Raw genomic sequence first — 25,121 nt, forward strand, 5'->3', positions numbered from 1 at the left:
ATTTAATACTGATCGATAAAGCATTCATTGTTATGTACACCTGTTCAACTGCTTGTTATTGACACTATCTCATTGACCAATCACATGGCAGCCTGCTGAAGTTCAACCATCTCTAGGGTTTACAAAGAATGGCCCTCCAAAAAAAAGAAATCCTCTAGTTCTCTGCAAAAGAACTATAAATCAGAGGAGAAGGGTCAGATTGCTTCGTGCTGATTAGAAGGCAGCAGTTACTCAGATAACCACTTCTAGTGACCTGATATGCAAAAGAGCATCTCTGAACACACAACACGCCAAACTTTGAAGCCGTACAGCAGTAGAAGACCATACTTGGTCCCACTTGTGTCAGTTAAGTACAGAAAACAGAGGCTACAGTTCTCGCCCGGTGGCGCCAGTGTCCGGCAGCCTCGCCTCTGTCAGTGCGCCCCAGGGTGGCTGTGGCTACACTGTAGCTTGCCATCACCAGTGTGTGGATGTGTGTGTGAATGGGTGGATGATTGTGTATAGTGTAAAGCACTTTGGGGTCCTTAGGGCCAAGTAAAGCGCTATACAAATACAGACCATTTTATTTACCATTTACACAGGCTCACCAAAATTAAGAAAAGACCTGAAAAGCACCCCTTCTGATTTGGTGTAAACCCCACAAAAGCATGGATCCATCCTTTCTCCTCAACATGACAGTGAGGTCACTGTACTCGAATAATCTCCAGAGTCACCAGATCTCAGTCCAATAAGGCACCTTTGGGATGTGGTGGAACAGAAGATTCACATCATGGATGTATAGATAAGAAATCTACATGTATGCTGCTTATCATGTTAATACAGACAAGAAATCTCTGAGGAATGTTTCCAGCACCTTCCTAAATCTTTGATACAAGAAATTAAGGCCGTTCTGAAAGTTGCAGCCTAGTACTAGTAATGTGTGCCTAATAAAGTGACCAGTGAGTGTACGTTCATTACAACTGCATTATCATTACAGCTTTCCTTTTATGCTTTATTTTAACATTGTTCAGCAAAGTGAAAAGTACTGTAAGTGTGAATGTTAAATGTATACAAATATAAAAAAAACACCTATAAAAGTTTCTTTGATGAAACAAACTGCAGCAGCTCACAAGTGCATCTCAGTCCTGTTATAGAGGCTAAAATTCCTAAATGACTCAGGACTGGGGAGAAAACAAAGACAGCTGAGTAACTGTCTCCTACACTGTCCCATTTATACCCAATTAGAACCATTCTAAGACAGTGTTTGTACAAATAAGTCTTTGAATTGAAGTGAAGACATAAAAGACTGAAGATTTTCAGAATTTCTTGCACATCTTCACTGTCAGTGTCCAGACTGCTGTCTTGTCAGGAGGAGGTAGTTGTGGCGGAGGGTTCGCAGCTCCGTCAGTCTGCCCAGCAGGCGGCCAAACCTCTGAGCTCCTCCTCGCGCTGCTCCAGCTTGGGCCCCGCACAACCTGGACAGCAGGTCCAGGATCAGTTCCTGCATTTTCTCAACACAGCTGGCTGCCTGCAGGGATGCGCGGTCTGCAGACAGGGACAGAAAGACAGAGACAGCTTTACAACAGCATCCCAGAAGCTTTGCTTTGCCAATTCTTAACTTGACAGCTGATTTTATTCCTGGTCTGACCTGAGCAGAGCAGCGCTGTGGCTGTAAGTAAGGTGTACTCAGCCTCCGTCACCCGCAGCGCAACCATGCTGTGGAAGAAGTTGAGCACTGGTGCAAAGAGATCCTCACTGCTCTCTGTTCACGCCAGCAAATGTGGAAAAAAAACATCTAATTCATTCATTGTCTGAGCAATTTTTCCACAGCTTGTCAGACTAAGGAGTGTATCTCTGTGTGTGTGTGTGTGTGTGTGTGTGTGTGTGTGTGTGTGTGTGTGTGTGTGTGTGTGTGTGTGTGTGTGTGTGTGTGTGCACCCACCTGAACCAATGAGTCCCCTGCTGTGGATGTTTTCCTTTGATTCTACGTCTCTGAGAAAGCTGTGTGTTGACATACTGAAAAGCTGCAGTGCTGATTAATGGAGAGAAAAAAAGAAAGAATGGTTATTTCATACAGTTATCTACTTGTGTCTCATCATCTTCCTCTCTCCTGGTGTTTTTTCACCTGGACTGGGGCTTGTTGGGTTGTGGGAAAACTGCTGGGCAGAGAGCAGGAACATGACGTCCAATGAAGAGATGGATAGCAGAGAAATCTGGTCTGAGAAATCCAGGAGGTCAAAACCTGTGAGAAGATAATTCTTTGTTGCTATTGTTGTTTTAATTCTTTAAATACAGAATCATTTTATATAACTTTGAACTGATATCAAAGTTCCTCCCTGGAGACACTGGCTATAATAATTCAGTAAAAGGACTAGATGTTGTAGTCCCTGATAATGCATTGCTTTAAATGGCGAGAATCTTGAGGGATGGCTGTTATGAGGAAAGGCAGCCCAGAAACTTTACCAGCAGCACACATCGTTGTGTGCCTCAACTTTCAGTCTTTTACCCAAGCTAATCTGCCATTTTTTGGGATTAGAGATTTGATCTAGATTATCATATTAAGATTTGGGACACATCATCAGTAGTGGACCTTGGATTCATCGGGTGTTTCAGCCATTATCACTAGACACCCTCATCCAAGGAGGCCCTGCCAGGGTTGATCAGGCCCCGGAGTGTGTCACTGGTTTATGCTAAATTGTTATTTCTCTTCTTCTTTCTTCTGTTTAGTTTTCTACAGTTTATTTTCTCCTATCTATTCACTGCAACTGAGAAATAATACTTACCTCTTTAGGTAAGTATTATTTATGGAGCCTAACTTCTTCAAAGGGATAGAAAAGGTGATAGAGAGAAGTAAGACAAAAGGGACAAGATAGGAGAGAGCAGAGAGGAGAGCCGGAAGGGGGGCGCCCGATCTGGCTTCCCGCACCTTCCCGCCTGTACGCTCTACCTCCCCACTGCCTCCCAGAAAAGGGAAGAAGAGCAGAGGGGAGAAGAGCGGAATATTTTATTTTCTCTCGCGGTTAGCTGACTGCCTTAGCTGCCCAAGTGATGTCAGCTCTTTTTAACCATAGCCAGTGACTGGTCCTCTCAGCAGTGTTAGCTAGTTCTCTTATAACCTGCTGTTGCGCCTGTCCTCTGATCCCAATCTCTCTAAGTAGTTTTGCTGTTGTACTGGCAACAAAGCCCCTGCACCCCACTTCCACTGACGCATCTTGATCTTCCAGCCTCTGTCCTCTGCCTCAAGTTGGCATACTGCAGCTTCTTACGCTCAAATGCTTCCTCAATTGCTTCCTCCCATGGTACCGTCAGCTCAATGACGTACGCAAGTTTTTGGGAGTTCGACCAAAGGACGAGGTCTGGTCGCAGAGTAGTTGTTACGATCTCTGTGGGAAAAATTAGCCTCTGATCCAAGTCCACTTGCATCTGCCAATCCGTGGCAACCTTTAGTGGGCCCAGGTCCGGGGTTGAGGGGCTTGTCCTCGACTTGGCTCCCGGACAAATGTTGATGACAGCTGACACTCCTCTTGGTTCGTTAAAGGTTGAGCGTTGATGGATTTTCTTTTGCACTCAACTTTCTCGGCTAGACACCTGAGGACCTGGTTGTGTCTCCATGTGTCTGCCCTGAGTAAGGCTAGTCCTAGAACCAACCAAGATGTACTTCAGTGTGGCTGGGACTGTACACAGGGGTCAGGATGGGTCCTTTCCAAACCACAGCTGCAGATTTATTGGGGAAGGTAACACATCATATCGGATGATGAAACTTAGTCTATTAGACTCCATTCCCCAGAATTCACTCCATGAGAGTTTCCTCTTTTCCACACTCTACCAATTCATCCAGCGACCCTGCTTGGCCAGCGCTACGGCTGTGGCATGTCTGGCTGTTTCCTCCTGTCGGCGCACCTCTTCCACCACCATTTTTTGATGTTCGGTTACAGATGCCTGTTGCCACCGAGGTGTTACTGCTCTAAGTCCAAATCCTCCTCTGCCCTGTTGGACATGACCCTCCACGTCACGATGCTGAAGAGCAGATTTGGCCTGTAGCACAGATGTGGCTGGGGTCCACTTCCTCCCCTTCGCTAGTGGGAGCAGTGCTTCTCACTATTGGGTCCCGGGAGTCCGTGAGTGACATCATAAGCCTCACTTTTGCACATTTTAACTCCTCTATCAGACTAGGCATAGGCAATGACAGTATCCCGTCGCGTAGAGTCCAACGCTGCTTAGGCATTTGGGAAGTCCGAGCCACTTCTTAACGTAGAAGCTCACTAGCCTCTCTAGTCGATTGGTATGATTGAGTGAGACCTCGTACATTGTCAAAAGCCACAGTAGTCTGGGTAATAACCCAAACTGGGTTCAGAGCTTCAGTTTCCCTGGGAGTGCAGTGTTGTTAATCCGCTTGAGGTCATTAGCCAAGTTCTGCCTTAGTTGTTCTAGTTGCCACGTATCATTGAGGTCTGCGTTATACTACCGTCCCAGGCTCTTTATGGGCTTCTCTAGGATGGTTGGAATTTGTTCTCCACTGATATAGAATTGCTCGGCTGTTTCCCTGGAGCTTCTGTAGCAATCGCCTAGTACATGGTTTTGTTGTTGTAATGATGGTCATGTCATCCATGTAGGCTCTAATGGGAGGAAGACAAAGGCCACTCATGAGTGTCTCACCTCCCACTACCCACTGAGATGCCCGCATGACCAGCTCCATTGCCATGATAAATGCCAGAGGGGAAAAAATGCAGCCTGCCATCGACTCCAATTTCCAGGTGCTGCCAGGCTGTGGTGGTGTTCTCAGCTGTCACACAAAACTGAAAGTAGGTCTTGACCAGTCCTGTGATGTGGTTCGGTATGCTGAAATAGTTGAAGGTCATCGACAAGATCTCATGCAGAACTGACCCAAAGGCATTGGCAAGGTCTAAAAAGACCACGTGATGGTCTCTTTGTTCTTTCTTGGCAGTTTGAATCTGGTGCCAGATGACGCTGGCATGCTCCAGGCACCCCGAGAAGCCCTGGATGCCGGCCTTCTGCACTGATGTGTCAATGTAGTTGTTTCTTTGCAGGAAAGTAGATATTTTTGGGGCAAAGACACTGAAGAAGATCTTTCCCTCTACGTTCAGCAGGCTGATCTGGCGAAATTGGCTGATGGATGAGGAGTTCTTCTCCTTAGGGATCAGAATACCTCCTGCTCTTCGCCAAGCCTTTGGAATAACTCCTTTCTGCCACACTACCTTCATCAGCTTCCACAGGTATTTGAGGACTCATGGGGTGTTTTTATAGAGCCTATATGAGATGCAATTAGGTCGTGGAGCAAGCATGTAGATGCAAACAATAATCCCCATCCTTCTTTCAACTGAGCTGTGAGATTAGCGCGCTATGGGTTTCGTTTGGTTGGCGGATGTAGATAGTATAAAGAAAATAGATCCAACACGAAACCACTAACAATAAGCTCTATGGATTTTTATTTATTTATTTTTTTAAGAAACTGGATCATGATTTCTGGAAAGCCATACTGCTGCAAAGCACCAGCAGGAAAGTTTCATTTACTTCTATTATATTCAAGAGAAAGCAGAGATTTCTTCAACCAGTATCTCTTGTGCCAGCAGAAACATACTGATTCAATTTTGAGGACTGAGAAGAGACTGTAGGTAATAAGATTCTGGAAACTTTCTTGAAGCTTGTATTTTTTTTGTCTCATTTGAATGGGAGAACATCTCCCCTCTGATCCTCTTATCCTGCTTCTTTTTCAAGCAAATACATTATAAAGCTGAAACCTTCCCTCTTTCATCTCACCTGGCACTGTCCTGGCAAACTGCAGCAGCCTTTGTAGGCGGGGTGATACTACATCAGACAGGCCTTCCACTTCTTCTGGACACAGCCACTCAAATGCCTGAAGGCACACACAACAAAAGCAAGATGAGAACAAGAAAACTATTTTTGCACTGTATGTTTCTGGACTGGAACCTACCCTAAAATTGTTACTGTCCTGACCTCTGTAGAGCCTATGGGCCTCCACCATCCTGTCCACGATGTATTTCTGTTCTCGGGTTAAACTGGCAGACAAAGCCTGGTGCAGATGGAAATGAGCACAGCACACAGATTTGCAAAGAAGCACTCATGATTACAGAGTGAGAGACTAGACACGGTTTAGATTAATAATGAGGGGAGCCTAAGACTTTTAAAGCTGATACTGAGAGCTGTGTGAATAGCTGGAACACGTTTTATTTCAGTCCGTCTAATGCCTGTTTGAACCTCCTGGTGGCAGCAGAGGAAGAGTCTGTGATATTTCAGCCTTTCTGGGTTTGAAAAAAATATTGAAATAGCAATGCAACCAGAAATCATTGACTAAATAACCGAATAAATACAAGTAAATGCGATTATATTTATTATATCCTATATATACTATTTCAGTATGAACCAAAGTGGTGCGACTGACCATCAGGCTGATGCTTGAACACCAGCAGTTGCCATGGCAACAGTTTGCTATGATTCGTTCATTAGAAGGCCTTCGGCACCTGCTGGGCTGGTGGTGGTTGAATTTGAGGATCATGTTTTAAGTCACCTAAATATAAAGGCAGCACTTTATAATGTGGCCTGTGACTAAGGGTGTAATTACCAAAGAATTCAGGAGAGTTTCAATGTGTTTTACCTGAAATTACAATGTAACAATGTGTATCTACAAATGCTTCCCAGTAGATACATCAGAATGAGGAGGTAACAATTCAAGTTTTCACAAGAAAGAAGAACATTTTAACTCTCAGGGAACTGCACCCTTAGTCGCTGGCTGTATTATAAAGTGTTACCAATACCAAAAAATCCAGCGCTAGTCCCCCCAAAATTATGCTTTGTTAATGAGCACCATGTTAATGCTTTACTGAAAAGGTCCAGCAAATCATCTTTTTCCACTAAGCATAGTGAAATCTGAGCAGGTTTATTTCACTGAGACAGTGCCTCTTTTTTTTAGTTTCACATGACCATTTTGCATTGCTGCTTGTTTCAGAAGCTTTAAAAACATCAGGTGGACTTGGAAGTCTTGTCAGAACAGCCAGTAAGATGTTCAACAGGAATCAGAGCAACCTTTTTGTTATTTACAAAAAGGCTGGATGGCCTTTTTGTAAATAGCAACCGGTTCACTCCCATTGGCTCCTTGGCGGGGTCTGGTGCCCTGGGAGCCCCTTCCAGGGGGTTGGGGGCCCTCAGGCCTCTGGCATCTGGGCCTGTGGCTCGGTTAACTCTGGCGCAGCTGGGTGCCAGCAGAGCCCGCAGGCACATCACTGCAGCCCCCTCTGGCTTCTGCTCCGTGGCTGCTTCACCCAATCACACACTTTCTCTAAACTGAGTGCATCCTAACTACATTCATACACATTCACATTCACACTCTTGACATGCAGACTGGAGGAGCCAGGGATGGAGGGACCACTAACCTTCCGATCAGCAGGTGGCCTGCTCTACCTCCTGAGCTACAGCCACCCACTGGCAAAGATGAGTAAACCGTCACTAGGTTTTGGATAAAGTGTACACTCACAAACCTGTCAAACATGCATTTGAAACATTAGCTACCATAGCAGTATAGTATTGCAACATGGCATTTGGGTCTTCTAACTAAAATAGGAAAATAGAAACATAAATAGTGCCATCATTGCCAGACCTGGCCCACATCTGGTTGACATACACCCTGCCATGACACCGGTCAATCAGAAGTGCCAGCTTGATGCCGGATCCAGGGAAGACCTATTTTCTATGGGCCTTTTTTTTTCTTTTTTCTTCTCTCAACAGGTGATCCAGGAGATTTTTTCTTTTTAAGTGCCCTTTCTCACACTCCCTCTTCCCCTCTGTTTTTCTTTCCTTCCCTCTCTTTCTTTCTTTCTCCTTTTCCTATCCCCCATGTCTGTCCCATGTGTAACAACTGAAAATAAAATGAAATAAAATAAATAATAATAATAACAAAAGTCGATCAAATGGACCAATACGGCAAGGCCGTGATGATCCACTTGGTAAAGTAAATCCATTGGGTATTTTTCTTGGCCTTCAGACAATAATTCTGATGGCTAAAGGACAAACGGGACAGGCAGAAAAAAAAAAGGCTAGCAGGTCCTCAGGAGAGCTAATGGCATAGAAAGTTGAGTTAGCATAGAAGGACACCGAAGGATTGCACCACTACACAATCTGAGCCTTAGCAAAATTAACTTATGGTTTAATTCTGGGTTTTCAGGTCTTGTACTACATGCAGGAGGTTAGAATAGCTGGGGAGAATAGTGTCACCCTTCCTGGGTGATCCCTCAGATCTCAGGATGCAGATAGCAAGACATACTATAGATTTAGAGACTGTGCCTGGTGAGCAAAAGTAAGAATTATAGATTCTTAGGAGCAATTTTAGGTTGTTCTTTGTTTTGTTTTGTTTACCACTGGCAGCATGCAATTTCAAGGCAATTTGATGCTTCTATAAGCCTTAATCGAGCAATATATTCCTAGAACAAGTCTCCTTACAGATCTAAATTATGTTTTTAATTTGGTCTGTTTTGTTCTTGGGCACTTAAACAGCATTTAAGACATTTTCCAACGAGCATAAGAGCACCTACTCTGCAATTCATGGGTTTAACAAAATGCTGTAGTTGGAGTCTGAGCTAGTGCCTTAATCAGGAGACAGTTATACTGATAAGTCTATTAAGATTTTGCCAGCTTTCCTTCCAGGCTTTAAATAAACTTTATTATCACTGTGCACTACTCTGGCACTTTCATTTCCTTATGAATTAGCATACCATGTAATCATTTGTATAATTCACCCATATTGGTGCTGTTAAAGTTGTTCCTGTATATTGTGTTTTATGTGAACTCTTGCTGCTATGCTGAATTTGTTTAGCCCATGTGGCACAATAATCTTGAACCTCGAACTCTGAAGTTAGGAAAGTATCCAATCGAGCACAGGTGTGCCGCACCTGTCCGGGTAGCCTGCTGGTAGAGCTGACTCTCCTGGTGTCTGTGTTCTCCTCTTCCTCTTGCCCTCTGCTTTTACCTCCTTTCCTCAGGCGTTTGGATTGGCACTGCACCTCAGTCAACAGACCTGAAGAGAGGGTAAAAAGTATTATTTTCTGCACAACCACAAAGTGACATATTTGTTTTTTGGAATCTCACTAATCATTTCTCTGATTACATTACAACCTCAGTCAATCAGTTTCTTGTATTTGAGCCTTACATTCAGCCAGCATTCCCACAGCTCGGCACTTCCTCAGACGGCAGTCTTGACACTTCCTCCTCATGTACATATCCATCTCACAGCTACCGCCACTCTTACAGTGATACACAGCTTTCTTGGTGACACTGCGTCTGAAGAATCCTGTAGCGAAAGGTAAAACATGACGCGCTGATGCTAAGAAGTAGAAAAATATGAAGATCAGAAAGCAATCAAATAAATACCTTTGCATCCCTCGCAGGTAAGAGCATTGTAGTGGTATCCTGATGCTTTATCACCACACACCACACACAGCTCATCCTGACCTCTGCTCTTTCCACCCGAGCCCATCCGGGACCTCCGCCCCATTGGCAGTCCTACAGATCCGAGGCCCTGAGCAAAGAGGCCCCCACAGTGGGGCTCGGGGCTCGGATCGCAAGGGGCCTCCAGGCAGTGAGGGCTGTAATGGTATGGTGGGTTGCAGAGCTGAGAGGAAGAGGAGGAGGAGGAGGGAGAGGGGGCAGAGGAGGGTGGAGAACCATAGTGGGAGAAGGGCAGGTTGGCAGGACTATACTGTTGTTGGCTGTATGGGAGGAGCTGGAGGTCAGGGTCCTGCAGGGGATAGCCCAGGGGGTCAGCCAGCATATCTGAAATCAAAGTCCAGGGTCAAAAGTTTTAACTGGCTCTGTATGTTGATGAGAGATGACACTGATGTAGGATCACATAAGTCATAGGTCCACGTGTGAACAGAGCAGCTCTGCTTTCTGTTTGTCAAGGTTGGCCAGTTAGAAGAAAGCTGACTGGAGGAAGGGTGGCTTGTTTCAGACAGTATAAGTAAGTATAAGGCAAGTGTGATTCAAAGCTTCTCTAATAGAGTCCAATAACGGAAATATGGAGCTTGAAATGAACACAATGAGGTTTCCTTGAAATACATTACTCGGACAGCTGACTTTTTGATGTGGCCTTGCAGTTTAAACCCACCCTGTCTCCATACATACAAAATTTGTATTCAGATTTTCATTCCCTTGGTTGTGCTAAACTGTGAGAAACGATTCAAGTATTTATACTTGAATCGTATACATGACATTTAATGGAAATGGTCACTGGAGTAAAACCTCTATTAATCCACAGTTAAAGAATTATCCACCAGGAGATGAACCATTTATTCCAGTTGGAGTAGCATTTGCTAAAAGCTGCAGTGCTCAGCAGCTGTGACAAATCACTGAACCTTTTGTAAGAATCCCAAATCCAATAAAAGTTGGACACTGTGTAAAATGGAGATAAAAACAGAATGCATTGATCTGCAAAACTCATACACTACTGTTGTATTCACAGCAGAACACAGAAAACATCAAAAGTAAAGAAAAGAATAAAATCTTTTTGAATGGCACCAACACGTCTTAAAACAAGTTGGGACAGAGCCTCATTTACGCCTATTTTGTTGTGTTTTTTTTTTCATTATGCAAATTTCCAGAAAAGGAGTTTTGCTCTTTGCCTCAGTTCACTTTAAACGAGCTTCAACCCAAAGAAGACGGCAGACTCTCTGAATCCCGTTCACATGTTGCTTCTGCTTCGCATCACAGAGCTTTAACCTCCATTTGTGGATGGCACAGTAAGTTTTCTTCACAGGCATTGCGCCTGTTATGGCCGAAGACCATATCCACCCAACGCTGACTGTCCCTTGTGCTCAGAGATTTCTCCAAATTCTGTGAATCCTTTGATGATAACATGTACTGAAGATGATTAGATATTCAGAGTTTTTACCAGTTTTATGTTGCTGGTACATATAGATTTATAGATGCAGTTTTTTGTACAACTCTCCCACTCTGAGATTCACGTTTTATACGCAGTCATGTTACTGACTTGTTGCCAGTTAACCAAATTAGCCTCCAGCCGTTTCATTTTAGTACCACATACTAGGGCTGTTCGATATAACGATATATATCGGATGACGATATAAAAACGTCTATCGTTTCATTTTACGCTATCTTTTGTTTCGTGGTGTCGCAAATTAAACTCTTTACGGCAATATTTTTTCATCGTATTGATGGTCACTGTAGTGCCTACATTAATTTATTAAAGTTCTCTCTTTCTCTTATATTTAATATAACCACGCCGGTTTTTATGCATTTGGTTTTATGCGTTTTGGTTAGCAACAACCACGGTAACACCATCGCGTGTCCGCTTGTTTATGTTCCACATAAACTTTTCACATTAAAGCTCAAGATCCTGTTGTGACTTTTCAAAATAAACTGAATCACGTGAAAGAGCAGATTATTTACGGATGAGAATTAAAAAAGAGCCACCAGGTGCTAAAAAATAAACCTTAGACTCAAACGTTAGAACAGGCTTTTCCTGTATTTATTACACGCCGTGTAATAAATACTCACAAAGAAAACGGCGGCTGTTACAACTTATGTCTAAAAATGTATCGTTTCATGCATCGGTTAAAACACTCGACTCAAGACGAGCTGCCCAAGATTCACAGAATTTACAGAAAATGTTACATTTTTGTGATTTATATCGTTATCGGGACGATACAATTCTTATATCGGGATATGAAATTTTGGTCATATGGCACAACCCTACCACATACTTTTGTTGACCCAATCCCACTGACACATGTTGCTGCCATCATTTTCAAAATGAGATCATATTTTCCCTAAAATGGTTATTTTTCTCAATTTAAACTTTGAATATGTTTTCTGTGTTCTACTGTAAATAGAATAACAGTTTATGAGATTTTCAAAGGATTGCATTCCATTTTTATTGATTTCTAACTTTTTTGGAATTGGCGTTATACAAACTGAGCTAACATAGATCACCCATTTTAAAGATCGCTATCTTTAACCAGGAGCAAATGAACTTTTATCTGGAGTCACGATGATGAAATGATGAGAGACAAACAGCTGGTTTTAAGTGAAATACAGGATCATGCTTAAGGTAATCTTATAGTATCACACACCTGTGCTGCAACCTGTCCTCACAATTCATAACACTCCATCATTTTTTTTCCTTCTTCTTCTTCTTTCCTTCCTGCGTCACCACATTGGACCATCCCTAGCATCTCCTTATGTCACTACAGCCTCCTGACTGTATGTAGGATATTGTTATGATTACATCAGGCTGTGATCCACTTAAATAGCGCTCAAGTGCCATGGTGTAAGATTTATGACTTTAGGTGTAGCAAATATTCTTTCCAAATTGAAAATCTTGTCAGTATTGTAAATCTTTCACACACATACAGCATCTAACCTACAGGGAATAAGTGATTACACTAGCGTGACTGAAACATGAATGAACGTTTAAGGAAACTCTGTGACGCTGGTCGAAGTCAAAAAGCGTTCAGAGGAATGTGAATTTACGTGAGTCGTGACTGCTTTAATGGCTCTTATGGGATACAATAAAAAGCTGAGAGTGAGACCCTGTGAACTTGTTCAGACTGCTGAAACAGGATGCAGCTGAGAACTCCCAGTGCCATTTAGGATTTTTCTTTTTATTATTATTTTTCTTTTATTTTTTTATCCCCTTTTTCTGGATTCTTCATTTAGTCCATCATTCATTCAGTTCGTTGTTGGGATGACCTAAAACATGTCAGAGTGTGGGTCAGCTGCTTGTGTTTTGCAAGCACTGACTCCACTGAGAAAACATGTGTGACCACTGGCAGCCTCTTAAAGTACAGCTGGACTGTTCGACTGGGACTGCTGTGGGATCTGTTATGCACTGATTAAACAGAGAGCCCACCCAACCTTCAGGAGTTTCAGGAAATGGGAACTTTCGGGCTAAAACATGTTGGATGAAGATTAGGAAGGACTAGTTCATTGATTTTAATGTGTGTAAACCGTGTATATGTACACATGATAGTAAAATGAGTATATGTATATATAGTAATTTTACTACTATATGAACATATGTCTGTGAAGGTTCTCAGTCATCCAGGTCATCGTAGTCTAAGGAGCTTGGAAAGAAAAGCGTCTGGACTTCTTTAAGTTGCTTGAAGACGTTTCACCTCTCATCTGAGAAGCTTCTTCAGTTCTAAGATCAAATAGTGAAGAGCCCTGTGGGAGTGTCCCCCTAAGAGGGACAATGGACCCCCCTAATGATCCTCTACCTAATCACGTGAGCCAAGGTGTGAAAACAGGTGTAGGTCACATTCAGCCAAAGTTTTGGGTGAACTCATTGTGAAACCTAGCCCCACCCTATCATGTGATTTCCTGAGGTCAGAAGGCCCAGGATGTGAGTGGGCGTTAAGGCATCTGAAGAAGCTTCTCGGATGAGAGGTGAAACGTCTTCAAGCAACTTAAAGAAGTCCAGACGCTTTTCTTTCCAAGCTCCTTAGACTACGATGACCTAGATGACTGAGAACCTTCACAGACATGTGTATACAGTATATAGTAGTAAAATGTGTATCACTATATACAGTACTGTGCAGAAGTTTTGAGCCACACCTCATTTCTCTACATTTTGCTTGTAATTGTATTAAAGTGGCCTTAGCCAATAGCTCTAAAGGCTTTCTAAGTCTTTCAAAGTGCTTTGGATATTGGCTGCTTTTTCACTCATTTTCAGTCCAGTAACTGCATTGTTTTTTCTTCAATTGCAAAGCCAAATACACTGACTTATAAACCATTCAAGCATAAAAAAGCACCTTCCTCAAGGAATGAACCAGACTTGTTTCTACACATAACAGACAATTTAGCAAATAACCGATTTTTAAGAGCAGCCTTTCACAAAAATCTACAAAATCTACAATAACTGTCCAACAAGGTGATTCCCAAAGAGCTGTTAGCTGAAAAAGTAGCATATTATGGCATGATGCATGCAGGGTGCCCTTAAAAATATGGAACTGGCCAAGTGGAGCAGAAAAAAAAAGAGTATACCTCAGAGGTCAGAAGGGAGGTACAACAGTGAGTATGTACAGCCATCTGTGAAACATGGTGGAGGCTGGGTCATGGTTTGGGGTGGCATTTCAGCCAGTTGTGTTGGATATCTTCTCAAAATGAATGGAATTATGAAAGCAAAAATGATCGTCAGACTTTCGTCCAAATCAAGTAAATGCATATTGGGGATTTTTTTTTTAAACATAAAATGGGACATTATAAGTCACGGTGTCCCCAAAGTCCGGACATCTCTATTATTGAAGCAGTGTGGGAATCACCTTAACAGAGAACAGAACAAAAGGCAGCTAACATCCAACAAAGCACTTTGAACGTCCCCAAAGAAGCTTGGAGAACTATTACTGACGTCTACTTAAAGAAAGCTGCCTAAGAGAGTTCAGGCTGCATCAAAGAACAAAAGATGATCATACTAAATATTAACTTTAGAGGTACGCAAAATTGTACAAACTCTATTTTTGCCTTATATACTGCATTACATACTGTATTTAAATGTGTCTGCAAATGTTTTCTTCCCCTTTTCTGACCAAAATATAAACAAATGAAGAATGGCTTGAGACTTGCACAGTACTGTGCAGAGAGTGAGGTACGTCTTCGAGCTCTGACAGAAAATCGGGCATCCTGCAGTGGTGCTGTAGCACATGCACATAAAGAGGAATTTCCAGGAGACAATATTCAAAAAATAAATAAATAAATCAAAGCAGCAAAGGTCGCCATATCCTGCCTTTTAACACTCAGTGTGGTTTGACAAGTGTTAAACCCTTTCACAATGCATGGAGTGAGCAACAGATTAAGTTAGTTTAGAACAAAGACAGGATGAAAGGAAACAGAGAGTGACTGTAGAGCCGCATGAATGAGAGCCTTTTCTGTGCGTGTCAGATAACAACCGAGCAGTCCCAACCATGCTGGCGACTCCACTTGAGTCACATTTTCAGAGTTGACTTCCCATTTTGAGTAAATTGATCATCACACATAAAATTGTTAGAGCTACCTTTGTTTCAGGAAGTAATTCAACTTATATCTTTGGCAAATAGACAAATCTGAATAGTTATATCATGGTTATGTGAAATCCATTCCTATTCCCAACTCTCTCTTTTAGTAACCTCAAAAATAAGCAACATAAAAACGCCACCCTGCGTGTGGTCAGTTTCTCCTCAGAGACCCCATGCGTGTCATCAATCATCAGTTGTGACTGAGGCTTCCTCAAAAGCATCCCGAGGAGTTCTGAGCCTAAATTACAAGCGTGTTTGATGATAAATGACAGAACATGTTGAGAGCTGCTGCAGCTCACATTTAGTGGACTAATGTCCCTGCTCTGATCAGCTGAAAGCCTACTAATGAACTCTTCTCTGTGCTTAATTTCCCCTCCTCGCTTTCATTCTCCCTGCAGATGTTTCCTGTCTTTACCCGACTAGGCGATGGGTTGGCTTGGTGGGGGGTGGAGGGGGAACTGGGGAGTTGGTGGGGGGGGTGGTCCTTGCTTTCTCACTGTGTGACTGAGCTGCTGTTTGCAGTGTTTGTAAACCATTTGAACGCTGTCTAAACACTCCTCAGCCTCCCTTCCATCCCACGCACGCTAGGGAGCCAAACAACACCAGCAAAGCACCTCCCGCAGCTCCCCCTCCTCCTCCCTTTCTCCTCCTTCTTCTTCTCCAAAGGGCAGGAGGGGAGACAACAGGGAGACTTTGTTGATGATACATGTCAGTATAAATAGATCCTCCGATGCACGCTCAGCCTCTCTGCATGTCGCGAACGCGGTGAGCCGGCTGATCCCCCTCAAGAACTGTTTTTTCCATGTCACTGAGTTCTCAAACGCCGTAAATAAAGGCTTAGCGTTCATTCATCAGCTGTCAGAGTGAATGAGGCTGCACTGCACACAGAAGGCAGTCGTATATCAGCGTGTAACAATATAAGCTATTTATGACCCACTTACTTAATGTCAATCTGTGTGACCAGTACACAGTGTCAAATCTGTAGACATAATAAAGCAGCAGAAGAGTCATCAAGTCTCGAGTGTCTTATGCAGCATGGATGCTCATTTTGCTGCCTAGAAATTGTGAAATTCTGCTCTCTCTTTGATTTAAATGTTCATTTCAAGCCAGCGAGGTTTAGATCAGCGGATTGAAAAATGCTAAAGTGTCCAAAACCTTCAAGGAAGTTCAGAACCTCTCAAAGTACAAATGGAAATTTATACAAAGGGGGATTTGGTTAGAGCAGAAGTGACAGCAGAAACCACATTTTCTTTCTTAATACTTGTCGCACTAAATTTTGTACTTTGTTTGGATTTCATCTGCTCAGGTGAGAAGAAAATCCTGTGAACAGTGTCCATAGTAACTGCTTTCTCCTGAAGAAATAATCCCATTTATTCTGTGGATTACAGGTTGATATGGAGACTGGCTCTGAAAAACGATGTCTCCCATTGAGCTCTTTACAGTAGCACTGACTGATCATTTAGAGAGTTTTTTGTAAAGCAAATGTCTGCACACATTCAAGTTGCATAAGGTATTAAATGCTTAAAGTCAGTTTTTCCTTTTTCCAGTGTCAATTTAGATATATTAATGCCCCACGAATGAGATTTAGCTTAGAATAAGAATCAAAAATCCCATCAGGCAGTGTTTAATATTTCAATTTCGTGGTTCTTTTAAGAGAAGCTGGAGAGAAAACAGAAGTAAAAGTAGATGAAGACACCAAAGAGAAAGAAGCAGGAGCACGAGCATGACTGTGGACTCACCGTAGTACTGGAGCTGCTCAGCGGAGCAGTAACCATCTGAGGTGCTGAGAAACCCCCCTGCCGTGAAGCTCATCTCCAGCTCGGTCCACTCTCTCATCTGGACAGAAAATCCTCTCTCTTTAACTAGTAATACAGGATCTATCTTCATACACACACACACACACACATACACCCAGAAACACACAGAGACAATTACTCAGAGAATTCTCGCAGATATCAAGGCTCTGGGAAGTGTGGAGACATTCCTCAATCCCCAGGATGCGTCCAGGTCTCTTAGCTGATATCCCAGCCTATTTTTAAAAAGCAGAGAGCAGCAGTGCAGCTGATCCTCTTGGTCGGTGGTGGATGATGTGCTGGAGGAGGGATTACACATCCCAGGGGGATAGACAAAAGGGAAAGTGGGGGGACACCGAGGAGGGACAGGGATGGGACTGTGTGTCCAAACAGCTGGACCTGACTGGGACGTCATAGATCAGAAAACGCTGGGGAAAGATGATGGCTTTATTCCTTGCATGTTGAGGTTTGTGTAACAAGAGTGCAACAGCTGGACTGGGCGAAAGAAACATTTTCCATTAATCTCACGTTTCAAATAAAAGAAATCTTCCTTAAAGTTTCCCTTCAGAATAAACAAACCTTGCTTCTTTTATTTAAGTTGTACCTAACTGTGCGCTGTGAACGTAACTGTCCATATTTGTCCTAAAGGCCTTGGGGAGTGTGTTTACTCTTCCTTTTGTTTACCACTGTTCTGTTTGTGCTGTGGTTAATATTGGACAACAGATTAGATTTAAGGCTCTCGGGGTCCTCCGCCTCCCCACAAATAGTTAACCAGACCAGGGCAGAGCAAAAGAAGTCGAGGCCTGCACCACCCGGAGAAGACGGAAGAGTGACCCCCATTACAGGCCTGTAAATCTCCAAGCAGGGCCGGTTGACATGCAACATGCTTACTGAGGATTAATAGTGTCCTCCCACCCGCCTATCATCTCTTTCGCTGGCTCATTATGGGAATCAGGACTGACTTATGCACAGCAGAGGGCTAAGGGAGAGCCAATCATTCTCAATGAAACTGTAGCCTTCACTGGTGCAATCACGATCAGTCTCACTGACAAATGAAACAGGAATGTAGCTGCTGGCTACACAGTGTGGTTTTTTTGTAAGTGGATGTCTAAAGGGTAAATTGATACATATGTGGTCACAACACTGTGGAAAAGTACAAACTAAGGCCTAAAGAAAAAGTACATAAAACAAAAGATGTGTCACACTTTTGAAAACTCTGACTTACCCTGATTAACTATAAATAAGGACAAACCGATTAACCCGCTGTGAGATTTGTCACAAAACTTTCCAGGGGGTCAAAGTGTGTTTCAACAGGGCAAGGGATTTTCATTGGAGCATTTCTAAGCATATTAGTTTTCTTTAGAAAGCAGCCTGGAGATTTTTGTTTAGAAACAAAAATGACCAGGATCAATAAAAAAACTGACCTTTATACCGAGCCATTGCACAAACCGCTGCTGTGCAATGTGTTATAACGCTGTGATGCTCAAAGTTTGTAAAATCAAATTAAAACTGAGGGTTATCTTCTAATTTACACACAGTATAATAACTTCAGCGAGTGCTTGAGCCGTCGCTTGAGAAATCAAGTGCCAAAAACGAAAGAAATCGCTTTAGACTTGAGAAAAAGAATCGCTGTTGCTCACAGAGCAGGAGATGGATATACAAAGTTACCCAAGCATTTCCAAAGTGTCAAGAACTGGAGAGAGAAGTATCATCAAGAAATTCAAAGACAGCCACAAAACACAGAACAAACCTGGGAAGGTAGGAAGAGAAAGAAGGGAAAGACTCTAGAAATAAAACTACCGGGAGATGTTTCTAAAAACTAACAGTAATAATTACATTCAAATTGACTTTTTCCGATAGATTTAAACAAGCAAGTAGCTGTTTAAAGCTGTTGGAGAAGTGTTTACTCACATAAATACACGTGTCAGTGATTCGCTCTTGCTTACAGGAAGTCTTGTTTTTTAACTCTCTGATATCCAGGGTCTGGTGTCATTCAACCAGGATCTAAAGAGCTCTACAAGGGCTTCAGAGTAAAGTTTGTGAATGCCTATGAGGCTGGTAATGGATTTTAAAAACTGTCAAAATATCCTAGAATTCATACTAGTACTTGAAAAAAAAAAAATCCACAATTTATGTAAAAGATTTGCATGTGTACTTTGTGAAAAGAAAAATCTATAAGGCACCAAATTTCATAACAGGATCTCCGGGTAACTCAACCCCCTGCTGCTATCAAAGTGCAAGAAACAGAGGCTACACAAATCTGACCATGCTTGGCCAAAGGCTTTTCCTATGAAAATGATGATCCGAGCAAACCAGCTTTTCAGGAAAAGAACCTGATACCAGCTGTGAAACTTGGTGGTTGAAATGTTACACTGTGGTTTTGTTGTACCTCTTCTCAAGGACTAGGTAGCCTCATCTATGAATCCCATATCACAGTAGAGAGCGCAAAAAAAGAAAAAGGCCAGTTGAAGAGCCATACCTGAACCTACGCACGTTAGCAAATCCTCGGTGGAATGACTCAGTCAAAGTCTGAGAGATTTGAAATGGACATCATGAAAAGCCACAAACATCTTGCAGTAGAAGAGTGCACGTTGATGTCTAGTGAGTCTGTGGACACTTTTTTCACACTTTCTATTTTTCTTCCTTAAATTTCCTTGTGTTGTTGTTAATGTATATGACTTTTATCGGCATTGTTCCAAATTAAATCCAGTGTGATTTAATCAATATTGTTATTTTGGTTCATTTAAAAATCAGACTTACACAGAGCGCAAAAGGTAGTTCTGTGACCATGCTAGCTGTTCTCTGAAAATGTACTTCACAGTGTGAATATCGTGTCACCAATCGCTGTTTAGAATCAAAGTTTACATGATGCCGATGAGGATTGTTTTGCAGGGTTTCGGCTGTATACAGAAGAAATGTATAAACTAAAAGGTGGAGATGATGAATCATGGAGGGAACATGAATGTCTGCAACCGATGTAACTTGCACATGGTGTTAAAACTATCCATTAAAAAGCCAGACAACTCCCAGGGTCAATGGGCTTCAATTATATCTTGATGTCATACATGCAGTGCTGTGCAAAAGTCTCATTACTTTGGAACTGAGTGGGCTTACATCGATCAGAGAGTTAGAAGTAAAAGGAACTTAGATTAACCTGAAAGGAACTAATACGGGCTAACTGGTAGTCGATACAATTCAGGAATTAAAACCAAAACTGACCTGGGGGAAAAAAAAGAAATATATTTTCGTTTTATTTTTTTATTTGTCTTATTCTTTTTCCTTCAGGGATTTGGATACAACAAGTATAGCATGCATATTATACACAAAAACACACTATTACCCGTTTCTTTTTTTATCATTAAGATGAATTATTCTTGAATGAAGACATTGATCTGACACGTCAAATGTAGCCAATTGTGTTTATTGTTCCACCCCCATCTCTCTACCATGTGTTCTCAAAAGTGAACACAAGGTCAGGAGATGATGGAGGAAATCAAAGGTGGGGGGGAGTTGTAAAGAAGTGATTAAAGGACAGGTAGAAGGGGGAAAAGAAGGAATAGATAGAAAGGAGGAAAGAGACAGGGCAGAGAAAACCCCAGCAATCCCCTCTGAGCAAGCACCAGTGGGAAGGAAGAACTGCCTTTAAACAGGCAAAAACCTGCAGAACCAGGCTCAGGAGGCGGCAGTCAACCGCTGGGACTGGTAGGGGGGTGAGGAAGGGAGAGAGGGGAGAAAGAGGGCAGAGGAGAGGTGAAAATTAAGATGGAACAGAGGTGGAGGAAGAAGGTGTTACGACCTGGCTCAAAGGCCGCAACATAAAAAAGGAGACGAACACCAGGGCCCGTATCCCTAAAGAATCTTTGTGCAAAAAGTGGCTCCTAGCGGCCAAATTCTAAGAAAATTCTCAGAGTCATGACGTTTTCTTAGAATTTCCCCTAAAAGTGACACGACAATCCCAGTTAATATAAAAGCTATTCCTCAAGATTCCTAACGCTTAAAAGGGCTCCTAAGGCGAGATCTGCTAAGAGCAGGGAAGAGGACTTTTAGTGGCTTAGGAGTTCCCCTAAGCAGCTGCACAAAATGGCCAACAGAAGAGGCAGGAGAGATGTCCTGCAAACACTGGATGACAGGGAATTATTGAGATGCTACAGATTGGATCGTGCAGGAATCATGTTTGTGGTGGATCTCCTTAGAGATGCAATTACTTCACCAACTCGACGCCACAACGCTATTACACCGGAGACGAAAGTAATCACAACCCCGAGGTATTTGGCAACCGGGAAAATGCAACAATGCAGCAGTGATGACTTGGGTCTGCAATCACAGACATTGCTAAAAGCTGAGCCGTGTTACCCTCGTTAAGACCACACTGGACTTGTAACGTTGTGATTTCTACTTCATTAAGGACAGCCTCTTGAGATAGGCCATCTTGTTTTCAACGGGGTCCATATGGGAGTGAAAGTACAAAATATGCCAGCTAGGATATTAATATGAGCAAATAAGACACGAATCATTATTTGAACAGGGTGTAATGAGTTTAAGTTTTCACATATTTTAGATTCTAATGTTAGGCTATAACCCCTACAGATTACTATTCATTTTCCAGATATTTTCTTGAATGTGAAATATTATTTACAATTACAGTCAGCATAAGATTAGAGTATATAATATGTTTATTGATTTGAGGGTACATCCTTTGCTCATTATCACCAAAAGCTCATTTCCATCAAACTTGTAGGATCAACCAATCACGGCTTTTGAAATGATGACTCATACCTAGCAACGGGGTCAACCACACCTCCTCACTAAGATAGGATTTTCCATCCATTCCTTGCTCAGAGTTCACTGAAAATGTTCTGGAATCACTTCTAAGCTAAAACTCCTGGCAAGGAATTTTTAGGTTAAGTTAGGAGCTCTCTGAGAGGATTCTCAGAATCTTTAGGGATACGGGCCCAGATTGTTAGTGAGAAGAGGTTTTATCTTAAAATGGAATACCAGGTTGGCTAAAATAGCTAGTGCCACCAAGGCAAAGACAAGTGAGCCTCAGGTATGCTTTTATCCACACCTGACTAGGTGTGGCCAATTAGCACCAGCTGAACACATTGAGATGATTAGGGGCTGCAGAGGGACGTAACACAAGGCTACAGCAGGTGGGGAAGCATGCCTTCCAACTGCTCATTTCTTCTCTGGATTTCTTGAAGCGTATGCTGCAGGTCTTCATGTATTTTCTCTTGTTGTTGCTTTTGCGCCTGCATTTCAGTGTTTTCGTGCTTCAAGTTGCTGAAGTTCAACATAATCCCCTTAATGAGCTCTGAGTTGTTTTTCGCCATTCCATTGATCCTATGCTGCATCTCCGAGCTTCGCTTTTCCACTTTTTCCTTTTCTCATTCTAGTTCGGTTGTTTTGTCCTTCAAAGTCACCGTTCCATCCATTAATGATGATGAATGGAGGGAACATGAATGTCTGCTAAAATAAAGAACACACTGTTTCTTTAAGAACAAAAAAGACAGCATAAACCGAATACTGTCAGTGTAGAGCACAGGTGTCCTGCAGGTTTTAGATGTGTCCTTGAACCAACACAGCTGATGTAAATGGCTAAATTACCTCCTCAACATGTCTTGAAGTTCTCCAGAGGCTGGTAATGAACTGATCATTGATTCAGGTGTGTTGACGCCCTCGAGGCCTGGAGTTCGACACCCCTGGTGTAGAGGATCGACATAAAGGACAACTCATGGCCATCTGCTGACATCTTCTTGAATTCAGTTGTGTACATCCACACAGAGCAGCAGGTCAGCTGATCACAGCCTGCACATTAATAAAATCTACTGAGTTCTCAATAGAAATTATTTTTGCGTTGTCATTCTTTTCCCCACGCTGAGCCATTGCAACCCATTTTAGGATTTCCCCACCTGCTCCATCCTACTTTAGCCCCTGACTGTGCACATTTTCCCGTTTAGAGGTAAACTCACTCTATGCAATGTAGGCAACAGAAAATAAAGAGATTGTTTTTCATTTTCATTTTTCTTTAGATTCAAGCTAAGTATAATCAGAATAATAAAATACTATACTAAAGTTTGTATTCCCATCTGCTGATTTTATTTTATCATTAGGTAATATAGCACAAGGTTCAGTTAGCTCTGGACAAAAATAGAAACGTCCTTCAAAGAGCTATTTTCACTTTCTTACTTTAAGTATATTTCACTGTACTTTTTTTTTTAAAATTTGAGTAGAGAAGTAGACTATTACTGGAGTATTTTTTAACAGTAGTATCTGTTCTTGTACCTAAGTACCAAATGTTTGCCATCTCTCTGACCAGAATCAACTTTTTGGGATTTCTTTACCTGGATGATTGAGCATGCATCGGGACAGCGTTTCACAGTGTTTTTCTATCTACAGTGGAACACTGCTGTGGAGGTTGCTTTTACTGCATTGGCAGTGTCTTTGCAATCACCCTCATAATGAAAAATAAAGCTGTTGCCAATCAGCTTCTTTCCAGTTGATATGTACGGTGCATCAATTTTAAAATTCTTTTCTACATAAAACATGTTGCTGCTGATTTTTGGTCCAGTTCTTGTGTAACTTGGCATCTTTCATCCTTTGCTCCTTGTTTTCTGTTCTTACGAATGGCTTCTTGACAGCTGTCCTTCCACTGAGACCATTTCCGTAGAGGCTTCAGTGAACAGTGGATGGATCAACTGAAGGCCAGATGCATATCTCAGGTCCTGTATCGGATCTTTCCTGTTTCTTAAGGACACAACTTTAAGATGCTGTTCATTTGCTGTAAATATTTTATGCAGCCCTGTCACTTTTTCCTTTGTCTTCCACTTAGCCAGTTTCCAAACACTTTTGTTACTTTTCATATATTCAGCTAAAGAAATGAGAGTAAGTGATGTTTTTTTCTGCCTTTTCAAAATACTTTTTAGCCAGTTTGCAATTTGCACTAAAACAACTAAAAAGCATCTCAGTGGTGGGTTGCTGATGGATTCTGGCGTGAGAAGAAGTGAGTTACAGCTATTTCATTGTCAAAGGCAGTGTGTCGCATCTCAACATGCTAGTGTATGTTGAAATAAAAACCATGATAACAAACCATCCCTCTGACTCCCTCTGACCCCTGAAGAACGGAAGAGGAACAGGGAGCAGGCAGCGGCACTGAGAGTGACTCTAAATGATGGGGACAATATCTGAGAGCGTGTAAATGTCACCATGGATCTTCTGGAGGTGTCAGACTGTTGAACACAGGCCCCCACGGGAGTATCATAAAAAAATAAAATGAAAATAGGAAAATGGCAGGGTAAGGAGGGAAAGAGTTTTAGGTCACATTCACATCAAGTGTGGTTAGTTCAGTTGGATTCTGGAGTGAACTTTTTTGGGGGGATTTTGTGCAGCAACATGGCTCCAACCACATGAGAAGGGAGTAAACGGTTGTCTGGCATGTCTAAATAAGCATGAGCACAGCAAACTACAATTAACGCAGCGTTCCCTCCAGACCAACAACTCATTAGTCCTGAATCACTCACACAGTATAAGCCCAGAGATAAATTCAGCACATAATAAATCGTGTTCGGCACGTACTCTCCGTGCGATCGGCTCCCGTCTCTATCAGACAGCTGCTGGCTGGTAGCTGCAGCTCGATAACAGCCCGGACTGTTTACTGATCCTCGCAGGAAGCTGACACTCATACAAGAGTGGCCTCTGGATTTTGTGAGTAAAGTCCATAGCTTACGCCTCAGCATATGTAAGTGAGAGTGGCTGGGGGAGATTTAGCTATCACAAGGAGGAATGTAAATTGTCAAACATTAGTTATGTCTGCTCGGAGCATTTGTTTGAAACCGTATTCTCTACTCTGTGAAAGCTGCTGGTCCTCTAGTGTGTTCTATTTGCATTATTTTTCAATTCAGTTCACTTTTAATTTTTTATGGCGAAAATTCCCAACAGCAGTCGCCTCAAGGTGCTTTATATTGTCAAGTCAAACGACCCCATTTGAGCAAGCATTTGGTGACAGTGGGAAGGAAAAACACAAGGGTCAGGGAGGGGCAGCCATCTGCCTCAACCGGTTAGGGGTCCCCATTATAATTTTTCCTTATGTTCCACCTCTGAAATAAAAAACCACTAAAACAGTCAAAGTTTTCTATCCATCCTCTTCTTCTCTTCGGGGGGTGATGGAGCCGATCCTAGCCACAAACAAAATTTTATTTAAAAAAAAGAAAAAAAAAAATAGGCCAGTATCCATAAAAGTCAAAAGATCGGGGTACAGACTGCCCGAAATGGTCCGCTTTACATTGTTGTTTTTTCCCTCCTGACTCTGTCTGAC

At 42.4% G+C, this 25,121-nt stretch overlaps 1 protein-coding gene across 2 annotated transcripts; it reads right to left on the minus strand.

Annotated features, from left to right (window-relative positions):
* Positions 1-127: 127 nt before the first annotated feature.
* On the minus strand, positions 128-17,089 carry nr1h5 (nuclear receptor subfamily 1, group H, member 5). 2 transcript variants are annotated; one of them, XM_080899972.1, is made up of 11 exons: positions 16,953-17,083; positions 16,757-16,853; positions 9,379-9,780; positions 9,158-9,298; positions 8,901-9,025; positions 5,933-6,031; positions 5,758-5,854; positions 2,105-2,221; positions 1,922-2,011; positions 1,628-1,741; positions 128-1,524 (listed from the first exon to the last, which is right to left on the minus strand). In XM_080899972.1, exons 2-11 carry the CDS (start codon positions 16,851-16,853, stop codon positions 1,322-1,324), a joined length of 1,485 nt encoding a protein of 494 aa, XP_080756098.1. In that variant the 5' UTR covers positions 16,953-17,083; the 3' UTR covers positions 128-1,321. The 2 variants fall into 2 exon arrangements, with proteins under 2 accessions (XP_080756098.1, XP_080756097.1); XM_080899971.1 differs by having other exon boundaries at positions 16,757-17,089.
* Between the last annotated feature and the right edge of the window lie 8,032 nt (positions 17,090-25,121).

The sequence above is a fragment of the Rhamphochromis sp. 'chilingali' genome (assembly GCF_963969265.1).
Source record: "Rhamphochromis sp. 'chilingali' genome assembly, chromosome: 12".
Lineage (NCBI taxonomy): Eukaryota > Metazoa > Chordata > Actinopteri > Cichliformes > Cichlidae > Rhamphochromis > Rhamphochromis sp. 'chilingali'.

Excerpts from the sequence above, each read along its gene's own strand:
- nr1h5 (XM_080899971.1), bottom strand. The coding sequence starts at position 16,904 with ATGAAGATAGATCCTGTATTACTAGTTAAAGAGAGAGGATTTTCTGTC. Across the intron at positions 9,299-9,378 it reads TACCTGCGAGGGATGCAAAG|GATTCTTCAGACGCAGTGTC; the intron begins GTATTTATTTGA and ends CTTTCGCTACAG. Across the intron at positions 2,222-5,757 it reads GTTTGCCAGGACAGTGCCAG|GTTTTGACCTCCTGGATTTC; the intron begins GTGAGATGAAAG and ends ATCTTCTCACAG.